This window comes from Macaca nemestrina, chromosome 2, assembly GCF_043159975.1.
Source record: "Macaca nemestrina isolate mMacNem1 chromosome 2, mMacNem.hap1, whole genome shotgun sequence".
NCBI classification, from domain to species: Eukaryota; Metazoa; Chordata; class Mammalia; order Primates; family Cercopithecidae; genus Macaca; species Macaca nemestrina.
In genome coordinates, this window is record NC_092126.1 from 92,226,506 (window position 1) to 92,243,771 (window position 17,266).

Below are 17,266 nucleotides of genomic sequence, written 5' to 3' on the forward strand. Positions count from 1 at the left end.
GGCGGCCGAGTCGAGCCCACGGAGCCCACGAGGCCGAGCTCGGGGGTGGGAGTGGGGGATCCGGACCTGGACGGGCGCGCGTGGGGCTGGGGTGGGCTCTGGCCCGGACCACTGCGCCCGGTGTGAGAAGGCGGGAGGCTTTTACTAAGGCAGGTGTTCACACCGGCCGGACCGGGGCGTTGCCCCCACCCGGCTTTTCCCACGCAGCTCCTTCGCGCGGTCATTTCTGGACTCTCTGGAAGGATCCGCCTTCTTTATGGCCAGTGTTCCTTTCCATGTGCACACCAGGATTAGGCCGTGATTGTTTGTCTTTGGTGTCTTTTTCTTGAGAAACCACCTATGCTTTCTGAGACTCATATTCCTTGAAGTTTCTGATACTTTGGCTGGAAGCGTTAATGCCCTCTTTAAGCCTTACCTCCTCATTTGTAGTGATGAACTCCGTCTTTCTAAATGTCAGCCTCACGTTGTGATCTTAGAATTTTATTTCCTCACTCTGCATATCCACCCCCACTCACCTAGAGCTTCAGGTTGAGAAACTTAGTAACTTCGTTATTGTTTGTGAACTTGGCTTCCTTTCACTAACCCTATTCCCTGATGTACTTTATAGTCACATGCAGTGACAAACTTAGTCACAATTAGTTTCATCTTCACCAAAGGGAAATTGAGTCGAAATTGCAACCAAAATTTTGGCTAATAGATTTCACTTATTTTAGTGAAATATCATTCAAAAGTCATCTCTAATTGTCTGACTAGAACACTCCCAAAAAAGAATTACCTAAAAACGTTTTGCCAGCATAATTTATCTCATTGGGGAGTTGATGACTGTCACTGGTGTGTCATCAGTTTACATGTCTATCATCCACTTTAGTTTGTGCTTTTCTAACTTTATCTCCCCCTAGTAGCATAATGGCAGAAACTGTTTCTCCACTGAAGCACTTTGTGCTGGCTAAGAAGGCTATTACTGCAATCTTTGACCAGTTACTGGAGTTTGTTACTGAAGGATCACATTTTGTTGAAGGTTAGTTCTTCTTAAGTTCTTAAAGTAATTACTGTTGAAAATACATAAAAGTGCGTATTCTTTCAACATTATTGAACACATATAGGGCATTGTACTGTATACTATGAGAAGTACCATAACGAGTAAAACCCATTTCTACCCTCCAGAAGGGGAAAATTAAATGGTATTAATAACAACTTTAGTATATTAATAGCTCATTTAATTTTTATCACCACTAGGTGATGAAATAGCTATATTAATAGTTCATTTAATTTTCATCACCACCATCTTTCATTTTAAAGATGAAGAAACTAAATCAAAGAAAAGTTAAACAACTTGCCCAAGGTCACACAGCTAATAAATGCCCAGACAAAAAATCAGGCAGTCCACATTTAACCATTGTACTTGTCTCCTCCCCAACTTAGCGGTTAAACCAAGACCTCAGGCATATCTCATTCTCTTAAATGAGGCTGAGTTGCAGTGGAAAGGGGCAAAAGGCATTTCATAACTGTTGAAACAATGGTGATGAGGAATGTCTTACTAGGGAGTACTTTTTTTTTTTTTTTGAGACAAAGTCTTGCTTTCTTGCCCAGGCTGGAGTGCAGTGCCGGGATCTCGGTTCATTGCAGCCTCCACCTCCTGGGTTCAAGCGATTCTTCTCCCTCAGCCTCCAGACTAAATGGGACTACAGGCACGTGCCACCATGCCCAGCTAATTTTTGTATTTTTAGTAGAGATGGCGTTTCACCATGTTGGCCAGGCTGGTCTCGAACTTCTGACCTCGTGATCCTCCCACATTGGCCTCCCAAAGTGCTGGGATTACAGGTGTGAGCCACCGTGCCTGGCCGGGAATACTTCTTTGAAGATAACTGTTGAAATTTTTTGCTGGTTCTTAAGATTATGTACCTCTCAGCCAGGCACCCTGGCTCACACCTGTAATCCCAGCACTTTGGGAGGCCAAGATGGGTGGATTACCTGAGGTTAGGAGTTCAAGACCAGCCTGAGCAACATGGTGAAACCCTGTCTTTACTAAAAATACAAAAATTAGCTCGGCATGGTGGTGGAAGCCTGTAATCCTAGCTACTCAGGAGGCTGGAGGAGGGAGAATCGTTTGAACCTGGGAGGCAGAGGTTGCAGTGAACCAAGGTTGTGCACTGCACTCAGCCTGGGCGACAGAGTGAGACTCCATCTCAAAAAAAAGGCCGGGCGCGGTGGCTCAAGCCTGTAATCCCAGCACTTTGGGAGGCCGAGACGGGCGGATCACGAGGTCAGGAGATCGAGACCATCCCAACATGGGCTAACATGGTGAAACCCCGTCTCCATTAAAAAATACAAAAAACTAGCCGGGCGAGGTGGCGGGCGCCCGTAGTCCCAGCTACTCGGGAGGCTGAGGCAGGAGAATGGCATAAACCCGGGAGGCGGAGCTTGCAGTGACCTGAGATCTGGCCACTGCACTCCAGCCTGGGTGACAGAGCAAGACTCCGTCTCAAAAAAAAAAAAAAAAAAAAAAAAAACAAAGATTATGTACCTCTCAACTGTACAATGGAAAGGGAGGGATTCTATAAATTTTTCCAGCAACGCTGTAAACCTTTGATAGATTGGTAGAATCAAACTTTTTTTTTCATGTCTCTCACAACCCTCTCTTACCAGATTTTGAGCTCCTTTAGGGCAGGAGCCTAGGACTCATTGTATTCCTAGCACCAGACTTGACACAATTGAATGCTGAATGAGAAAAAAAAAATAGTAGTATAGAATCTTTGTTTCCAATTAGGAAATAATTTGAGCTGGCACAGTTGACTTTTGAAAAATATTTTATTTTCTAAAAAAATTAATAGGAAGTGAAAATGAAGTTAAATGTGTATTGTGCGTGTTATAGATCGTGCATTATGCTAGGCACTAGTGAAATGGCAGCTTTAGAATCTGAATTCAGTTTTAAAGGTTTTAGAACCTCAGTAAAAATGTTGCAAAAAGGAGACAAAGCAAATAAATCAGGAAAAACATACAAGAGCAAAAATAAAATGAAAAGCAAAAATAAATGTAATGATACTTAAGCAAGTCTGTCCATTATTCACCAAATTGCATATAATTTTATTAATGCATTAAAAAAGTATGGTGAGATATGAGAAGCTTAATTGGATGTGCACTGGGTATGTTTTCAGTGGCAGTGTTTGTCTCTAATTAGGATCATTCAGATAGCCAGATGAATCTTTTTTTTGTTTTTGCTTTTTGAGACGATGTCTCGCTCTGTTGCCCAGGCTGGCGTGCAGTGGCATGATCTTGGCTCACTGCAACCTCCGCCTACCAGATTCAAGTGATTTCTAGCTAATTTTTGTATTTTTAGTAGAGATGGTGTTTTACCATTTTGGCCAGACTGGTCACGAACTCCTTACTTCAAGTGATCTGCCTACTTCGGCCTCCCAAAGTGCTAGGATTATAGGCGTGAGCCCCCATGCCCACATGAATCTTCATGTCTTTACCTTCAAAAAGAGGTGATAAGAATGTAAACATCAGGTTATCTCCTATTCCTGAATTATAAACAAAATTGAAATATTTTTCTACTTTCAAACCCAGGCTTTTTTAACTACCTCCAGCTATAGAGGAGAGGTGAGGGCTGGGATGTGCAGTTAAACCCTAAACCTGATGAGAGTGAGACTGGGATACAATCTGATGAGATCGAGTACATTCAGGGTGGTATGGCTGTAGATGGGACACAACCTGTAATTCGCTTTCTTCTCTGTTAAATGAGCTGTTTCACCTCATCCCTGAGGGAAGCAGATAGAACGTGGTAAAGTAGCAGGGTCTTTCCTAGCTTGGAGACCTTGAACCACATCTTAATTTCTGAGGGGCTCCTATTAAACCTCACTTTTTTCTCAGTATGTGGCTCCCCCTTCTGAGTTCAAGATCTGAAGATCCATCCTGTCAGGTTGGAACAATAATAGGTCAGTGTTAGGTTCTAGTTTCTCTGTTTAGAAATGTAGTCTTGTCTCAGGGGTAGCTTGTATGTTTGATACCTAGAAGTACGCTTTTGACTGTGCCCTTGCAACATTTAATATTCTTGAAATTCTTTCGGGTGGGATTCTTATGACCCATTGCCACGGAGTATGCACCTTTTACCAAACATTCAGATGCTGTGGGTGGCATGTTAACATAAAGCCAAAATACATACAATCTTAGGTATTCCATTATATAACTAACAATATTCATTTATATCACTTTTCTGACGCCATTTCAATTTCACAGCAACATACAAGAATCCAGAACTTGATCGAATAGCCACTGAGAATGATCTGGTAGAAATGCAGGGATATAAAGACAAGCTTTCCATCATTGGTGAGGTGCTGTCTCGGAGACACATGAAGGTGGCGTTTTTTGGCAGGTAATTATTTATTATTACTTCTAAGGTTAGTTTCCAGAAATCAGCTTTGTGTCTGATGTTTCAGCAAGTAATATTTCTCCCATCCTCCCCCAGCCCCGCAAGTTTCTGCCTGTGTTGAACATTAAAGCTGTTAGCATGTGAAAGAATTTGTACATTTTACCTCCGGGTATAAAATGAAGCTTTATGAAAGTCAGTCATATTTTTACCTTTTCATGATTCTCATCTCTAAGAATTGGCTCTTAGCCAGTTTTAAGAATGGAAATACAGATAAATGATAAGCATAATTTGTGATTTACTCTTTTAAGTTTACTTGATTATGTGAAAGTTTCAGAAGCTAGGACGAAATAATTTTTGTCAGACCTAGAGAGGCCTAGAAGGAAAGAGGCTCTTGCATACGTGTCTGAGATAACTATTTCCAAGGACTTTCTAGAAATTCTTTCAAATCTCCTGCTTTGATAAGACTTATCAATAAACATACTTTAGGACTGCATTAATTCAGATAAAATGTTCTCAGGAGAGTTCTTGTCCTGTAATGGCATCTCCACCAATGAACTGACAATAGCTGGCATTGAACCTCTGGAACCAAAGAACTCTGTTTCTAGGCAGCTTATGTAAATCTCTTTTTGCTGATTAGAAAAACTCTTACCCTCACTGAATGCACTGGTATGCCATTCCATGCATTCCAGATTATAATCCTTATTTTTGATTCCCAAGTAAACTCAGCATTTTTTTTTTTTTTTTTTTTTTTTTTTTCTGACATGGAGTCTCGCTCTGTCGCCCAGGCTGGAGTGCAGTGGCACAATCTTGGCTCGCTGCAGCCTCCACATCCCGGGTTCAAGCAATTCTTCTGCCTCAGCCTCCCGAGTAGCTGGGATTACAGGCGTGCGCCACCATACCTGGCTAATTTTTGTATTTTTAGTAGAGATAGGGTTTCACTGTGTTGGCCAGGCTAGTCTTGAACTCCTGACCTTAGGTGATCCACCCGCCTTGGCCTCACAAAGTGTTGGAATTGCAGGCGTGAGCCACTGCATCTGGCCTAATTTTTTTTTTTTTTTTTTTTTTTTTGAGGCAGAGTCTCACTCTTGCCAGGTTGGAGTGCAGTGGCACCATCTCGGCTCACTGCAACCTCTGCCTCCTGGGTTCAAGCAGTTCTCCTGCCTCAGCCTCCCAAGTAGCTAGGACTACGGGCGCATACTACCATGCCTGGCTAATTTTTTTTTTTTGTATTTTAGTAGAGATGGGGTTTTACCATGTTGCCCAGGCTGGTCTCGAACTCCTGAGCTCAGGCTATCCACCCACCTCAGCCTCCCAAAGTGCTAGGATTACAGGCGTGAGCCACTGTGCCTGGCCCTGGCCTAATTTTTATATTTTTATTAGAGATGGGGTTTCACCATGTTGCCCAGGCTGGTCTCGAACTCCTGACCTCAAGTGAACCACTCTCCTCGGCCTCCCAAAGTGCTGGGATTACAGGTGTGAGCCACTGTGCCTGGCTAATTTAGAGGTGATTTTCTTCAGTATCTTTCTTAAGGTTGACAATTATCAGGTTCACAGGTTGTAAGGATTATGGGGGGAAGAAAAGGGCAGTGATCAGGTATGTCTTCCAGAATTTTCAACTCCATCATTCCCAGAGGGAGAGTAGGAGGCACCATTACGTTGGTGTCACTATCCAGAGTGATAGGGTGATCTCTGCCACAGCTTATATGCAAAGACAAATAAGTAGCTCCATAATTGGTCATTCAGCTATCATGTGCTGTGTACCAACAGAGGCATTTATTTACTAAACTGACTTCGTTGGCCTTCTAAGCTATTTCCCATGTTAGGGCTTTTGCCCTTGCAATTCCCTATGCATACAACTCTCCTTTCCTTGTTCTATCTATATCTGATGCCTTCTTATTCTTCATATTTCATCTTAAATGTTACTGCCTTGGATACCTTCTCTGACCAGTCTATCTAAATTATTCCTTCTCAGTTATTTTCTGTTAAAGCACCCTGTTAATGTCTTTCAACACTTTTCACAATGCTCTTATTTTATGTTTTTATTTTCTGCTTCTCCCATTTGACCGTATTCTCAGGGCCTTACACAGAGTCTGGCATGAGACAGCTCCATTTAAAAAGATCCTACTTCAGATTAGGGTGGAGTAGGAAGGAAGAGCCTCCTGGGAAGGTGATGACTCAACTGTCCTACCAAGAATGAGAAATAGGTATAGCTTTGGATGTGAAAAAGGTCCAAAAGCTCATTTCTTGCAGAAAGCCATAAATAGAAAGGGGGAGAGAGACCGCAGTGTGTTTGGAGAACTCAAGTAGTTGAATTTAAGGCGTTATGAAACTAACAAAAGAAGAGACTTTGTAAGCAAAAGTCAGATTGTAAAAGACCTTATATTAATATATCATGCTAAGGAGTTCTGCATTCTTTTATTTTGGAAAATAGTCATGAGAGGATTGGATGTTACAATTATAACCTTAGATATAATGGGGAGAATGAATTAAATGAGAACAGGAGGTAGGAGGCAGTTATAGTATTGTTACCAGAAAGGGGTCCTGATCCTAACCCCAAGAGAGGGTTCTTGGACCTTGTGCAAGAAAGAATTCCGGGTGGGTCCATAAAGTGAAAGTAAGTTTATTAAGAAAGTAAAGGAATAAAGAATGGCTGCTGCATAGGCAGATCAGCCCCAAGAGCTGCTGCTTTGCTATTTTTATGGTTATTTCTTCATTGTATGCCAAACAAAGGGTGGATTATTCATGAGTTTTCCAGGTAAGGGGTGGCAATTCCCAGAACTGAAAGTTGGTACCTGTCCCCCTCTTTTTCTTTTTTTGGGAGATAGTTTCGCTCTTGTCACCCAGGCTGGAGCGCAATGGCATGATCTTGACTCGCTGCAACCTCTGTCTCTCAGGTTCAAGCGATTCTCCTGCCTCAGCCTCCCTACTAGTAGCTAGGTTTACAGGAGTGTGCCACCACGCCCAGCTAATTTTTGTATTATTGGTAGAGATGGGTTTCACCATGTTGGCCAGCCTGGTCTCGAACTCCTGACCTCAGGCCATCCCTCGGCCTCCCAAAGTGCTGGGATTACAGGTGTGAGCCACCATGTCCGGCCAGTACCTCCCCTTTTTAGCCCATATAGCCATCCATTCTGGATGTTGCCATGGCATCTAAACTGTTACGGCACTGGTGGGAGAGTCTTTTAGCATGCTAATGTATTATAATTAGTTTAATGTATATTATATACATATTACATATATATTACAATGAGTAGTGAGGACGACCAGAGGTCACTTTCATCGCCATCTTGGTTTTGGTGGGATTTGGTCACTTCTTTTATCAGCAAGGTCTTTGTGACCTGTATATTGTGTCAACCTCCTATCTCATTCTGTGACTTAAAATGCCTAACCTACTGGGAATGCAGCCCAGTAGGTCTCACCCTCATTTTACTCAGCCCCTATTCAAGATGGAGTTGCTCTGGTTCAAACACCTCTGACAAGTAGTATAGGCCATAAATTGTGTGTGTTTAATACAACTATATATATTCAAGTGTAGTTACCAAAAAGGCAGTTGGAAATATGAGACTTGGACTAGGGAGAATTCCAGGAAATTTAGGAATTATTATTGGCTTATGTTGATGATTGAAATCACAGGAGTTGATGAGATGATCCAGGGAGAGTGTGTAATGAAAAACACTGGGGAGAGGAAGAGGGACTATCCATGGAAATGCCAGCCAGGGGCCAGGCATGGTGGCTCACGCCTGTAATCCCAACACTTTGGGAGGCCGAGGCAGGTGGATCACCTGAGGTCAGGAGTTTGAGACCAGCCTGGCCAACATGGCGAAACCCTGTCTCTACCAAAAGTAGAAAAATAACTGCGTGTGGTGGTACACTCCTGTAATCCCGGCTACTTGGGAGACCGTGGCAGGAGAATCACTTGAACCCAGGAGGCAGAGATTGCAGTGAGCTGAGATCGTGCCACTGCACTCCAGCCTGGGCCACAGAGGGAGACTCCATCTCAAACAAGAAAAAGAAATGCCAGCCAGGTAAAAGGAAAATTAGAAAGCATTGGTATGGTATAAAAAGAAATATATTTGATCTTTGTCCCATTCTTGTCACAGAGCTTCTAAAACCATAGGAATTTCCTGAGTGATTGGAGTATCTTGTTTTCATAATGAGCCCTTTTTGATGACACCTGAATTTATGCTAATAAGTGGTTTAGGGTGGGGCGGTGCCTAGATAACCTCAGATAACCAGTCACCTGAAAGTTTAAGTGATCAGGGGATTAGAGGATTGGAACTTTCCTTCCCACCAACCCATTTCCAGGAAGGGTGGGGGAGGACAGGCTGAAAATTAAGCTTTATGAAAACTCTTGAATAAGATTGGACTTCCAGGTAACTAAACTCATGGTTATCCTGGGAGAGTGGCATGCTGAGAGGGCATGAGTGCTCAGGCATCTCATCTGTGTCACTTATAATATCCTTTATAATAAACCAGTAAATGTAAGTATAGTGCTTCCCTGAGTTCTGTGAGCTATTCTGACATTGAACCCAAGGTGGGAGGAGGTAGAAATGAATTGAATGGTAGGACACCCAGTTGGTGTCTGCTGGAGAACTGCTTCATGCCTGTGGAAAAATCCCCATACATCTAGTTAAGAAGTGTTCTGTGTTGATTTTGATAGTAGAGGATAAAAAGTTTCTTTTTCCACAGTTGTTTTTTTTTTGTTTGCTTTGGGAGGCAGGATGACAGCGTGTCTCACACTTTAGTATGCATAAGAATCATCTGAGAGCATCCCCAGAGTTTTGATTCTTTAGGTTCACAGTTCGTTTGAGGGATCTGCATCATTAATGGGCTCCCCAGATGATTCTTATATGGGGTGGGGGGACCCAAACTGTAACCATAGTAGGTTCATCACCCAGTGCATGCAGCAAGTTGATATGCTGAGACACCAGGTTGCAGCAGAGAAGAGATTTAATCGTAGGGTCACCAAATGAGGAGATGGGAGGGAACCTCAATCCATCTCCCCAAGGAATTTGAGGTTAGGGTTTTTAAGGTTTTTGGAGTGCCCAAAGTATAGAGATCATTGATTGGTTGGAGCTTGCAGAGTGAAGTCATGGTAGAGGGAGATAATACAGCTAGGCTGTATTCACATGCTGATCCATCCCATTCCTTTCTGGCGGGGGGTTTTCAAACTGGTTGCTGGATTTGGGGGCCTGAAAACATCTTAAACTATCCTTAAAAGTGTTATGATTCTAATGTCAGAGATCCTGTCTATAGGAAGAAGGAGGTGCAAATGGTCAGTATCTGGTGTTACGTGACATTTAGCAACAAGGAAGTGGGCCAAAGTGCAGCCTGATTAATAATGAGCTATAGCCATATTTCTGTCCAGAACTCGGCATGTAATTCTTGTTAACCCCATGGAGATGGTTTCAGAACTACCCTTGAGGATCACTGCAAGGCTTCATGAAATGTCCAGAAAGATACATTTTAAGAGAGGTCCTAGGCATCCTTGCAGGATGTGGTATAGTGGCAATGGAAGCCAATATTGAGCTAATGAAGGTAAGCAGCTTCCCTGGGAAGGGAGTTGGGAATGATATCCATAACATAAGAAAAATTCTTTCCCTCTTCTGCTAAAGAAAAGAGGTAAAACATATGCCAAAAAGATAGGATGCTTTTGCAGTGAACCAAAAGGCTCCCAGTGGTATCTGGGACTTGGGTTGACTTAATGGAAAGCAAGTTCCTGAAGTGAGTATGGGTTGTTCTTTGCATTTCAGAGCCATCAAAAGTGTTCTTTATCCTATGACTGCATAACAGATTACCCAAAACTTAGCAACTTAACAGCCATTTTATTATGTTCACTGATTCTGTGAGTCAGGAATACAGATGGGGCACAGCGGGGGTGTCTTATCTTTGTTCCATGGACTCTGGAGCCTTAACTGAGAAGATGTGAAGATTGGGGTGGCTCAAAAACTGAGGGTTGAAATAATCTTAAATCTTCAGTTACACGTCTGGGACCTGGGCTGGAATGATTCAAAGACTAGGACTGTTCAGTAGAGCACTACCCAGAGCTCTCCATTTAGCTTGACTTCCTTGTAGCACAGCAGACTCGGGGTAAGTGGACTTTTTACATGGCAAGGCTCCAAGTGCATATATTCCAGGGAACAAGATAGAAGAAGCTGCATTGTCTTTTATGACCTAGTCTTGGAAGTCACCCAGTGTCACTTTGAGACGCAGTCTGGCTCTGTCACCCAGGCTGGAGTGCAGTGGCACGATCTTGGCTCACTGCAACCTCCACCTCCTGGGTTCAAGTGATTCTCCTGCCTCAGCCTCCTGAGTAGCTGGGATTACAGGTGCCCCCCCCCCACCCCCCACACCTGGCTAATTTTTTGTAGAGATGGAGTTTCACCATGTTGGTCAGGCTGGTCTCAAACTCCTGACCTCAAGTGATGCACCCACCTTGGCTTCCCAAAGTGCCAGGATTACAGGCGTGAGCCACTGCACCTAGCCACCCAGTGTCACTTCTGATGTGCATTATTTGTTGAAGCAGTCACAAACCAGCCCAGATTTAAGGAGATGGGATATTAGACCCCATCTTGTGATAGTAGTGTTACAGAATTTTGACCTGTGATTTCAAATTGCCACAAAAAGCAAGAAAGAAAAGTTGAGGATAATACTATGAGAAAGGTCGGATTTGTTTTCTTACACTTTATTTTTTCTGAAATGTACATTGCTGATATTTGTGTAAGCCAAGTGGTCAGTTTTTTTGTAAAAATGCAGTCTTAAGAAATCTTAACAAAATTTGGATTTTAAAAAAGTTGATATTAGACCCAGTGAAAGAACTAATTTTTTTACTGTTATGTTTTGTTTTTCATGATTTTGTATATTCTTCAGGACAAGCAGTGGGAAGAGCTCTGTTATCAATGCAATGCTGTGGGATAAAGTTCTCCCTAGTGGGATTGGCCATATAACCAATTGCTTCCTAAGTGTTGAAGGAACTGATGGAGATAAAGCCTATCTTATGACAGAAGGATCAGATGAAAAAAAAAGTGTGAAGGTATGATCTTTAACCTTTAGCAGCATAATATACCTGAAACAATGTCCTTAACTTATTCTTTAATAACATTTTTATAGATGTCTGCATTGCTGACATCTTATAAAAAGAACTGTTAATATTTCTTTCTTTTTTTTTTTTGAGAGTGAGTCTTGCTCTGTCGCCCAGGATAGAGTGCAATGGTGCAATCTTGGCTCATTGCAACCTCTGCCTCCCAGGTTCAAATGATTCTCCTGCCTCAACCTCCCAAGTAGCTAGGATTACAGGTGCATGCCACCATGCCCAGCTAATTTTTGTCCTTTTTTTTTTTTTTTTTTTTTTTTTTTTTTTTTGATAGAGATGGGGTTTCACCATGTTCGCCAGGCTGGTCTCGAACTCCTGACATCGGGTGATCCATCTGCCTCAGTCTCGCAAAGTGCTAGGATTATAGGAAGAACTTAATATTTGTAACTTTGAAAGCCATCACTAAATATTTTAAGTACTCTAAATTTTTTTTTTACTTCATAGCTAAATTAGTGGAAGAATAAAACCTGTCCTTAATTTAAAGGTATATTAGAATTACAGGTTTTTAAAATCTCCCCTTACAGTGAGACTAACATTATTTTATTTATTTATTTGTTTTTAGACGGGGTCTTGCTCTGTTGCCCAGGCTGGAGTGCAATGGCACAATCTCAGCTAGCAACTTCTGCCTCCCAGGCTCAAGCAATTATCCTGCCTCAGCCTCCCAAGTAGCTGGGATTACAGGCATGCGCCACCATACCTGGCTAATTTTTGTATTTTCAGTAGAGACAGGGTTTCACCATGTTGCCCAGGCTGGTCTTGAACTCCTGACCTCGGGTGATCCACCTGCCTTGGCTTCCCAAAGTGCTGGGATTACAGGCGTGAGCTGCCACGCCTGACCGAGACTGACATTATTGAAGTGTATCATTACTGTTTAATCTCAAATTTGTCCCACCTTGGCCTCCCAAAGTGCTGTGGTTACTGGCATGTGCCACCATGCCTGGCCTCAGATTTGTCTTTTTAAAACAGAATTGCTTAAGAAATTGGGCCCTGGAATCTGTTTTTGATATGTGTCTGTGTTTTTAGAAACTGTCTTACCTCAGGAGTATGTAGTAAGTATATTCATGAATAAAGATTTTAACTTTGTCAGATGAGAGCCAATGGCAATTCCCTGCCTTTCATAAATTTCTCAATTTAGTGCCACTAGACTCCTGCAGCCAAAAAAAGAATAAAAGGAAAAACAAATTAGAATGCAAGATGTTGACTCTGGACTGAAAGCAGTTAGTTAAGGCACTGTTTCTTATTGCGGTCACTTTGTCTTGAGTCTAAGGATCTCTTCCACAAACAAAAAAGTTCAGTGCTTGAAGATCCATGCTATTTCATTTCTTGGTAAAGTCATGGATGGTTCTTGCTCTGTGAATTTGCTCTTTGATGTAAATCAGGTGACTCAATCTGTAAGTTTTAGAATAAGCATACCCTTCAGATTAGTTATTAGAAAAGTGAGATGATGTTTATGAAAATACTATTCAAGGCTGGGCGCAGTGGCTCACGCTTGCAGTCCTAGCACTTGAGGTGGTCGGATTGCTTGAGACCAGCCTCAGCAATATAGTGAGACCCCATCTCTACAGAAAATACAAAAATTAGCCAAGCATGGTGGCGCATACCTGTAGTCTCAGCTACCCGAATGGCTGAGGTGGGAGGATTGGTTGAATCTGGGAGGCTGAGGCTGTAGTGAGCTGTGATCATTCAGCCTAGGAAATGGAGCAAGACACTGTCTCAAAAAGAAAAGAAAATACTAATCAAGCTTTTAATTCATATAAATGAAGGAATCACTATTATTTTGTAATTAAGATTTTTAGCAAATCAAAATTCAAACGTCTCATGACTTTAGAGCCTCAAAGTATGCTGTGTTACTCTCTAAAGAAATCATCTCTCATTTTCCTGATCTGTGCTCTTCCAGTCCTCTTCACACTCTTTTTCTCCTTGTCATTTTAGATTTGGGGGTTACATGTACAGGTTTATTTTTATTTATTTATTTATTTATTTTTTGAGACGGAGTCTCGCTCTGTCGCCCAGGCTGGAGTGCAGTGGCCAGATCTCAGCTCACTGCAAGCTCCGCCTCCCGGGTTTACGCCATTCTCCTGCCTCAGCCTCCCGAGTAGCTGGGACTACAGGCGCTGCCACCTCGTCCGGCTAGTTTTTTGTATTTTTTAGTAGAGACGGGGTTTCACCATGTTAGCCAGGATGGTCTCGATCTCCTGACCTCGTGATCTGCCCGTCTCGGCCTCCCAAAGTGCTGGGATTACAGGCTTGAGCCACTGCGCCCAGCCTATGTGTACAGGTTTATTATGTGGATATATTGTGTGATGCATAAGACTGGCCTTCAACTGAACCTGTCACCCAAATAGTGAATGTAGCATTCAGTAGTTTTTCAGCTCTTGTCACCTTCCACCTTTACCCCTGTAGTATTTCCCAGTGTTATTGTTCCCATGTTTATTTCTGTGTGTACCCAGATGTTTAGCTCTCACTTTTTTGTTTGTTTGTTTGTTTGTTTTGAGACAGAGTCTCACTCTGTTGTGTGATCTCAGCTCACTGCAACCTCTACCTCCTGGGTTCAAGCAATTCTCCTGTCTCCGCCTCTCGAGTAGCTGAAATTGTAGGCACACGCCACCACGCCCGGCTAATTTTTGTATTTTTAGTAGAGACAGGGTTTCACGAGGTTGTCCAGGCTGGTCTCAAACTCCTGACCTCAGGTGATCCACCCACCTCGGCCTCCCAAAGTGCTGGGATTACTGGCATGAACCACTGCTCCTGGCCTAGCTCTCACTTTTAAGCGAGAAGATGGCAGTATTTGGTTTTCTGTTTCTGCGTTGATTGACCTAGGATAATGGCCTGTGGCTCCATCCATGTTCCTGCAAAAGACATGATTTCATTCCTTTCTAGGGGGTGTTAAAAGCTATTTAATTTTAACCTATTTTAATAATGACATTTCTTCCATATGACAAAGTGATACACATTTATTTCAGTAGTCAGAAAATACAAGTAGGCAAAAAGAATGAAGACTCCATAACTTATATACTTCACAAAACCAGTATCAGTATCAGGAGTTGCTTAGAATTCTGTTGCTGGAGTTCTTTTTGAGGGAACCATTTTTTTTCGTACTTGGAAATTTAAAAATTCAGGTTCTCAAGATTGCTCAGAAGGTTTTATTTCAGAGTTTTTATACACCTGTTTGGCTAAAATAAATGTACTACAATGTTGTTAATTTTTATTGAATTTTATTACAAGTGGAGTTTATTTTTTTCTTTTCCTCCTGCTTTAGACAGTTAATCAACTGGCCCATGCCCTTCACATGGACAAAGATTTGAAAGCTGGCTGTCTTGTACATGTGTTTTGGCCAAAAGCAAAATGTGCCCTCTTGAGAGATGACCTGGTGTTAGTAGACAGGTAAAATTACATGTGGATTGCATTTTCTCTGGAAGTTTATTTAATAGTATAATACTGCTTACTTTAGCATGTGGTATAAAAAATTAAAACATTCAGTTGCCACTTTGTTCTCATTAGCTAGATTAAGGAAGAGATAAGGTATTGGTTTTATTTTATAAGTTACAGAAAAGCACCAGTTCATCAGTCTTATTCCATTTCAAGAAATTTTAAGGATGGCCACTTTTTTTGGCTGGAGTGCAGTGCCATAGTGCCATAATCTTGGCTCACTGCAACCTTCACCTGCTGGGCACAAGCAGTTCTCCCACCTCAGTCTCCTGGGTAGCTGGGATTACAGACACACACCAGCCACCTCATCTGGCTCCATTTTGTTTTTGATAATGAATTTTCCTTTTAAGTGGAAATGAGTGTTTCAAGTAATCCATAGAAACAGAAGAGAGAGAAGATGTTCATGACACCAAAATATTTGGTTTAAATACAATGTTAACTAATTTAGCTTTATTTCATAACCAGGTTGTATCTATGACCCAGTCAGTTAAGATTGACAGTTGGATAGATACAAGAAAAAATGAAAGAGATCTAGTATTTGGTACCAAAATGGGTAACTGTAGTGAATAATAATTGATTTTTATTACTATTTTTTTGAGATAGAGTCTCACTCTATCACCTAAGCTTGAGTACAGTGGCACAGTGTTGGCTCACTGCAACCTCCGCCTCCCAGGTTCAAGCCATTCTTGTGCCTCAGCCTCCCGAGTAGCCACTATGCCTGGCTAATTTTTGTATTTTTTGGTAGAGGTGGGAATTCACCATGTTGGCCAAGCTGGTCTCAAACTCCTGGTCTCAAGCAATCCTCCCATCTCAGCCTCCCAAAGTGCTGAAATTATAGGTGTGAGCTGCCATACCTGGCTGAATAACAATTTAATTGTACATTTAAAAATAACTAAAATAATATAATTGGATTGTTTGTAATACGAAGAATAAATGCTTGAGTTGATAGATACCTCATTTACCATGATGTGATTTTTTTTTTTTTTTTGGAGGCAGGGTCTTGCTGTGTTGTCCAGTCTGGAGTGCAGTGATGGAATCATGGCTTACTGCAACCACCGCTTCCCAGGCTTAAGCAATCCTCCCACCTCAGCCTCCAGAGTAGCAGGGGCTACAGGGGCATGCCACCAAGCCTGGCTAATTTTTTGTGGTTTGTTTTTTTTTTTGTGGAGTCAGGGTTTTGTCATGTTGCTCAGGCTGGTGTCAATGTCCTGGACTGAAGCACTCGTGCCTTGGAATCCCAAAATGCTAGGATTACATGAATATGCCACTGCGCTCAGCCCCTATGTGATTATTACACATTGTATGCTTCCATCAAAATACTTCATATACCTCATAAATATGTATACTTAATATGTACCCACAAACATTTAAAATGAAAAATTTTTTAAATTTTTTACAAAGATTTGTAGTTGGCAAATTCTTCACTGCAGGTCCTAGTGTAGTTGGTATATTAAATTTATATGTTTTTATTTGTGTTTATAAGGGCTTAAATCTTCTCTGAGCCTTACTGGATATAGCTGCTTTAACCCTTGTTTAGTATCCATTAGCCTAGTTTTATATTTCAGCCATCTAAAGCATAAAGATTAAAAAGATTGAAATATTGAGCATGTTATTTGCTTTGTGAAAGATCACTGGGTTAAAATTTCCTAGGCTTCTTATAGATGACAGGTGGAAATCCTGTTTTTTAGACTCCAAATTATACATAAAAGCTGAAAAAATTCTGTAACCCAAATTTTCTTTTTAAGAAACATAATACAATTTTTATTTCACTCTCATTAGTCCAGGCACAGATGTTACTACAGAGCTGGATAGCTGGATTGATAAGTTTTGCCTGGATGCTGATGTCTTCGTTTTGGTCGCAAACTCTGAATCTACACTAATGAATACGGTAGGATTTAATCATATTATTGTGTTTCGGTGGTAGGGAATGAAGCAGTGTCTGTTTTCATTCTGAAAAGAGAAATCCAAATCATGGATTAGAAAGAACTTCTAAAAACAGGCATGAATGAAGGGGTTTGTGTTTTCATAGAACCAGAAGGGCTGTTTCTAGTCTTTCTATAGTGTGTAGTTCCCTGGATTTCTCTAGCAATATAGGGCTTGATGACTCTAGCTTATGGTTATTTGCCAGTCTCAGGGAGAATGAGTGCCAGAAATTTTAGGATGCTTAAGTCTCTTGAATAAAATATAAACCACTCCTCCTTTCTGCCATCTATCGGGCAAGGCTTTTTATATTTTCAGTATTGTTAGCTGTTTCCAGCTTCACCTGAATATACTCTAGGTTTCACCTTACCTGTGTACACTTTAAGCTGCTGTCAGACTTAGAAGATTATTTATCCAAATGTCTGGAGCCAGACTCATCTGAAATAAACTTTCCA

The 17,266-nt window shown here is 41.6% G+C and overlaps 1 protein-coding gene across 2 annotated transcripts in view; it reads left to right on the top strand.

Moving 5' to 3' along the window:
* The window catches only part of LOC105489971 (mitofusin 1), a 45,158-nt gene that overhangs the window by 286 nt on the left and 27,606 nt on the right, over positions 1-17,266 (top strand). Inside the window, exons 2-6 of one of the 2 annotated variants that reach the window (XM_071091288.1) lie at positions 900-1,018; positions 4,237-4,372; positions 11,240-11,402; positions 14,722-14,846; positions 16,671-16,779. In XM_071091288.1, coding sequence (XP_070947389.1) covers positions 907-1,018; positions 4,237-4,372; positions 11,240-11,402; positions 14,722-14,846; positions 16,671-16,779 — 645 coding nt within the window. In that variant the 5' untranslated portion in view covers positions 900-906. The remainder of the gene's footprint in view (positions 1-899; positions 1,019-4,236; positions 4,373-11,239; positions 11,403-14,721; positions 14,847-16,670; positions 16,780-17,266) is intronic. The other variant, XM_071091289.1, reaches the window with a different exon arrangement.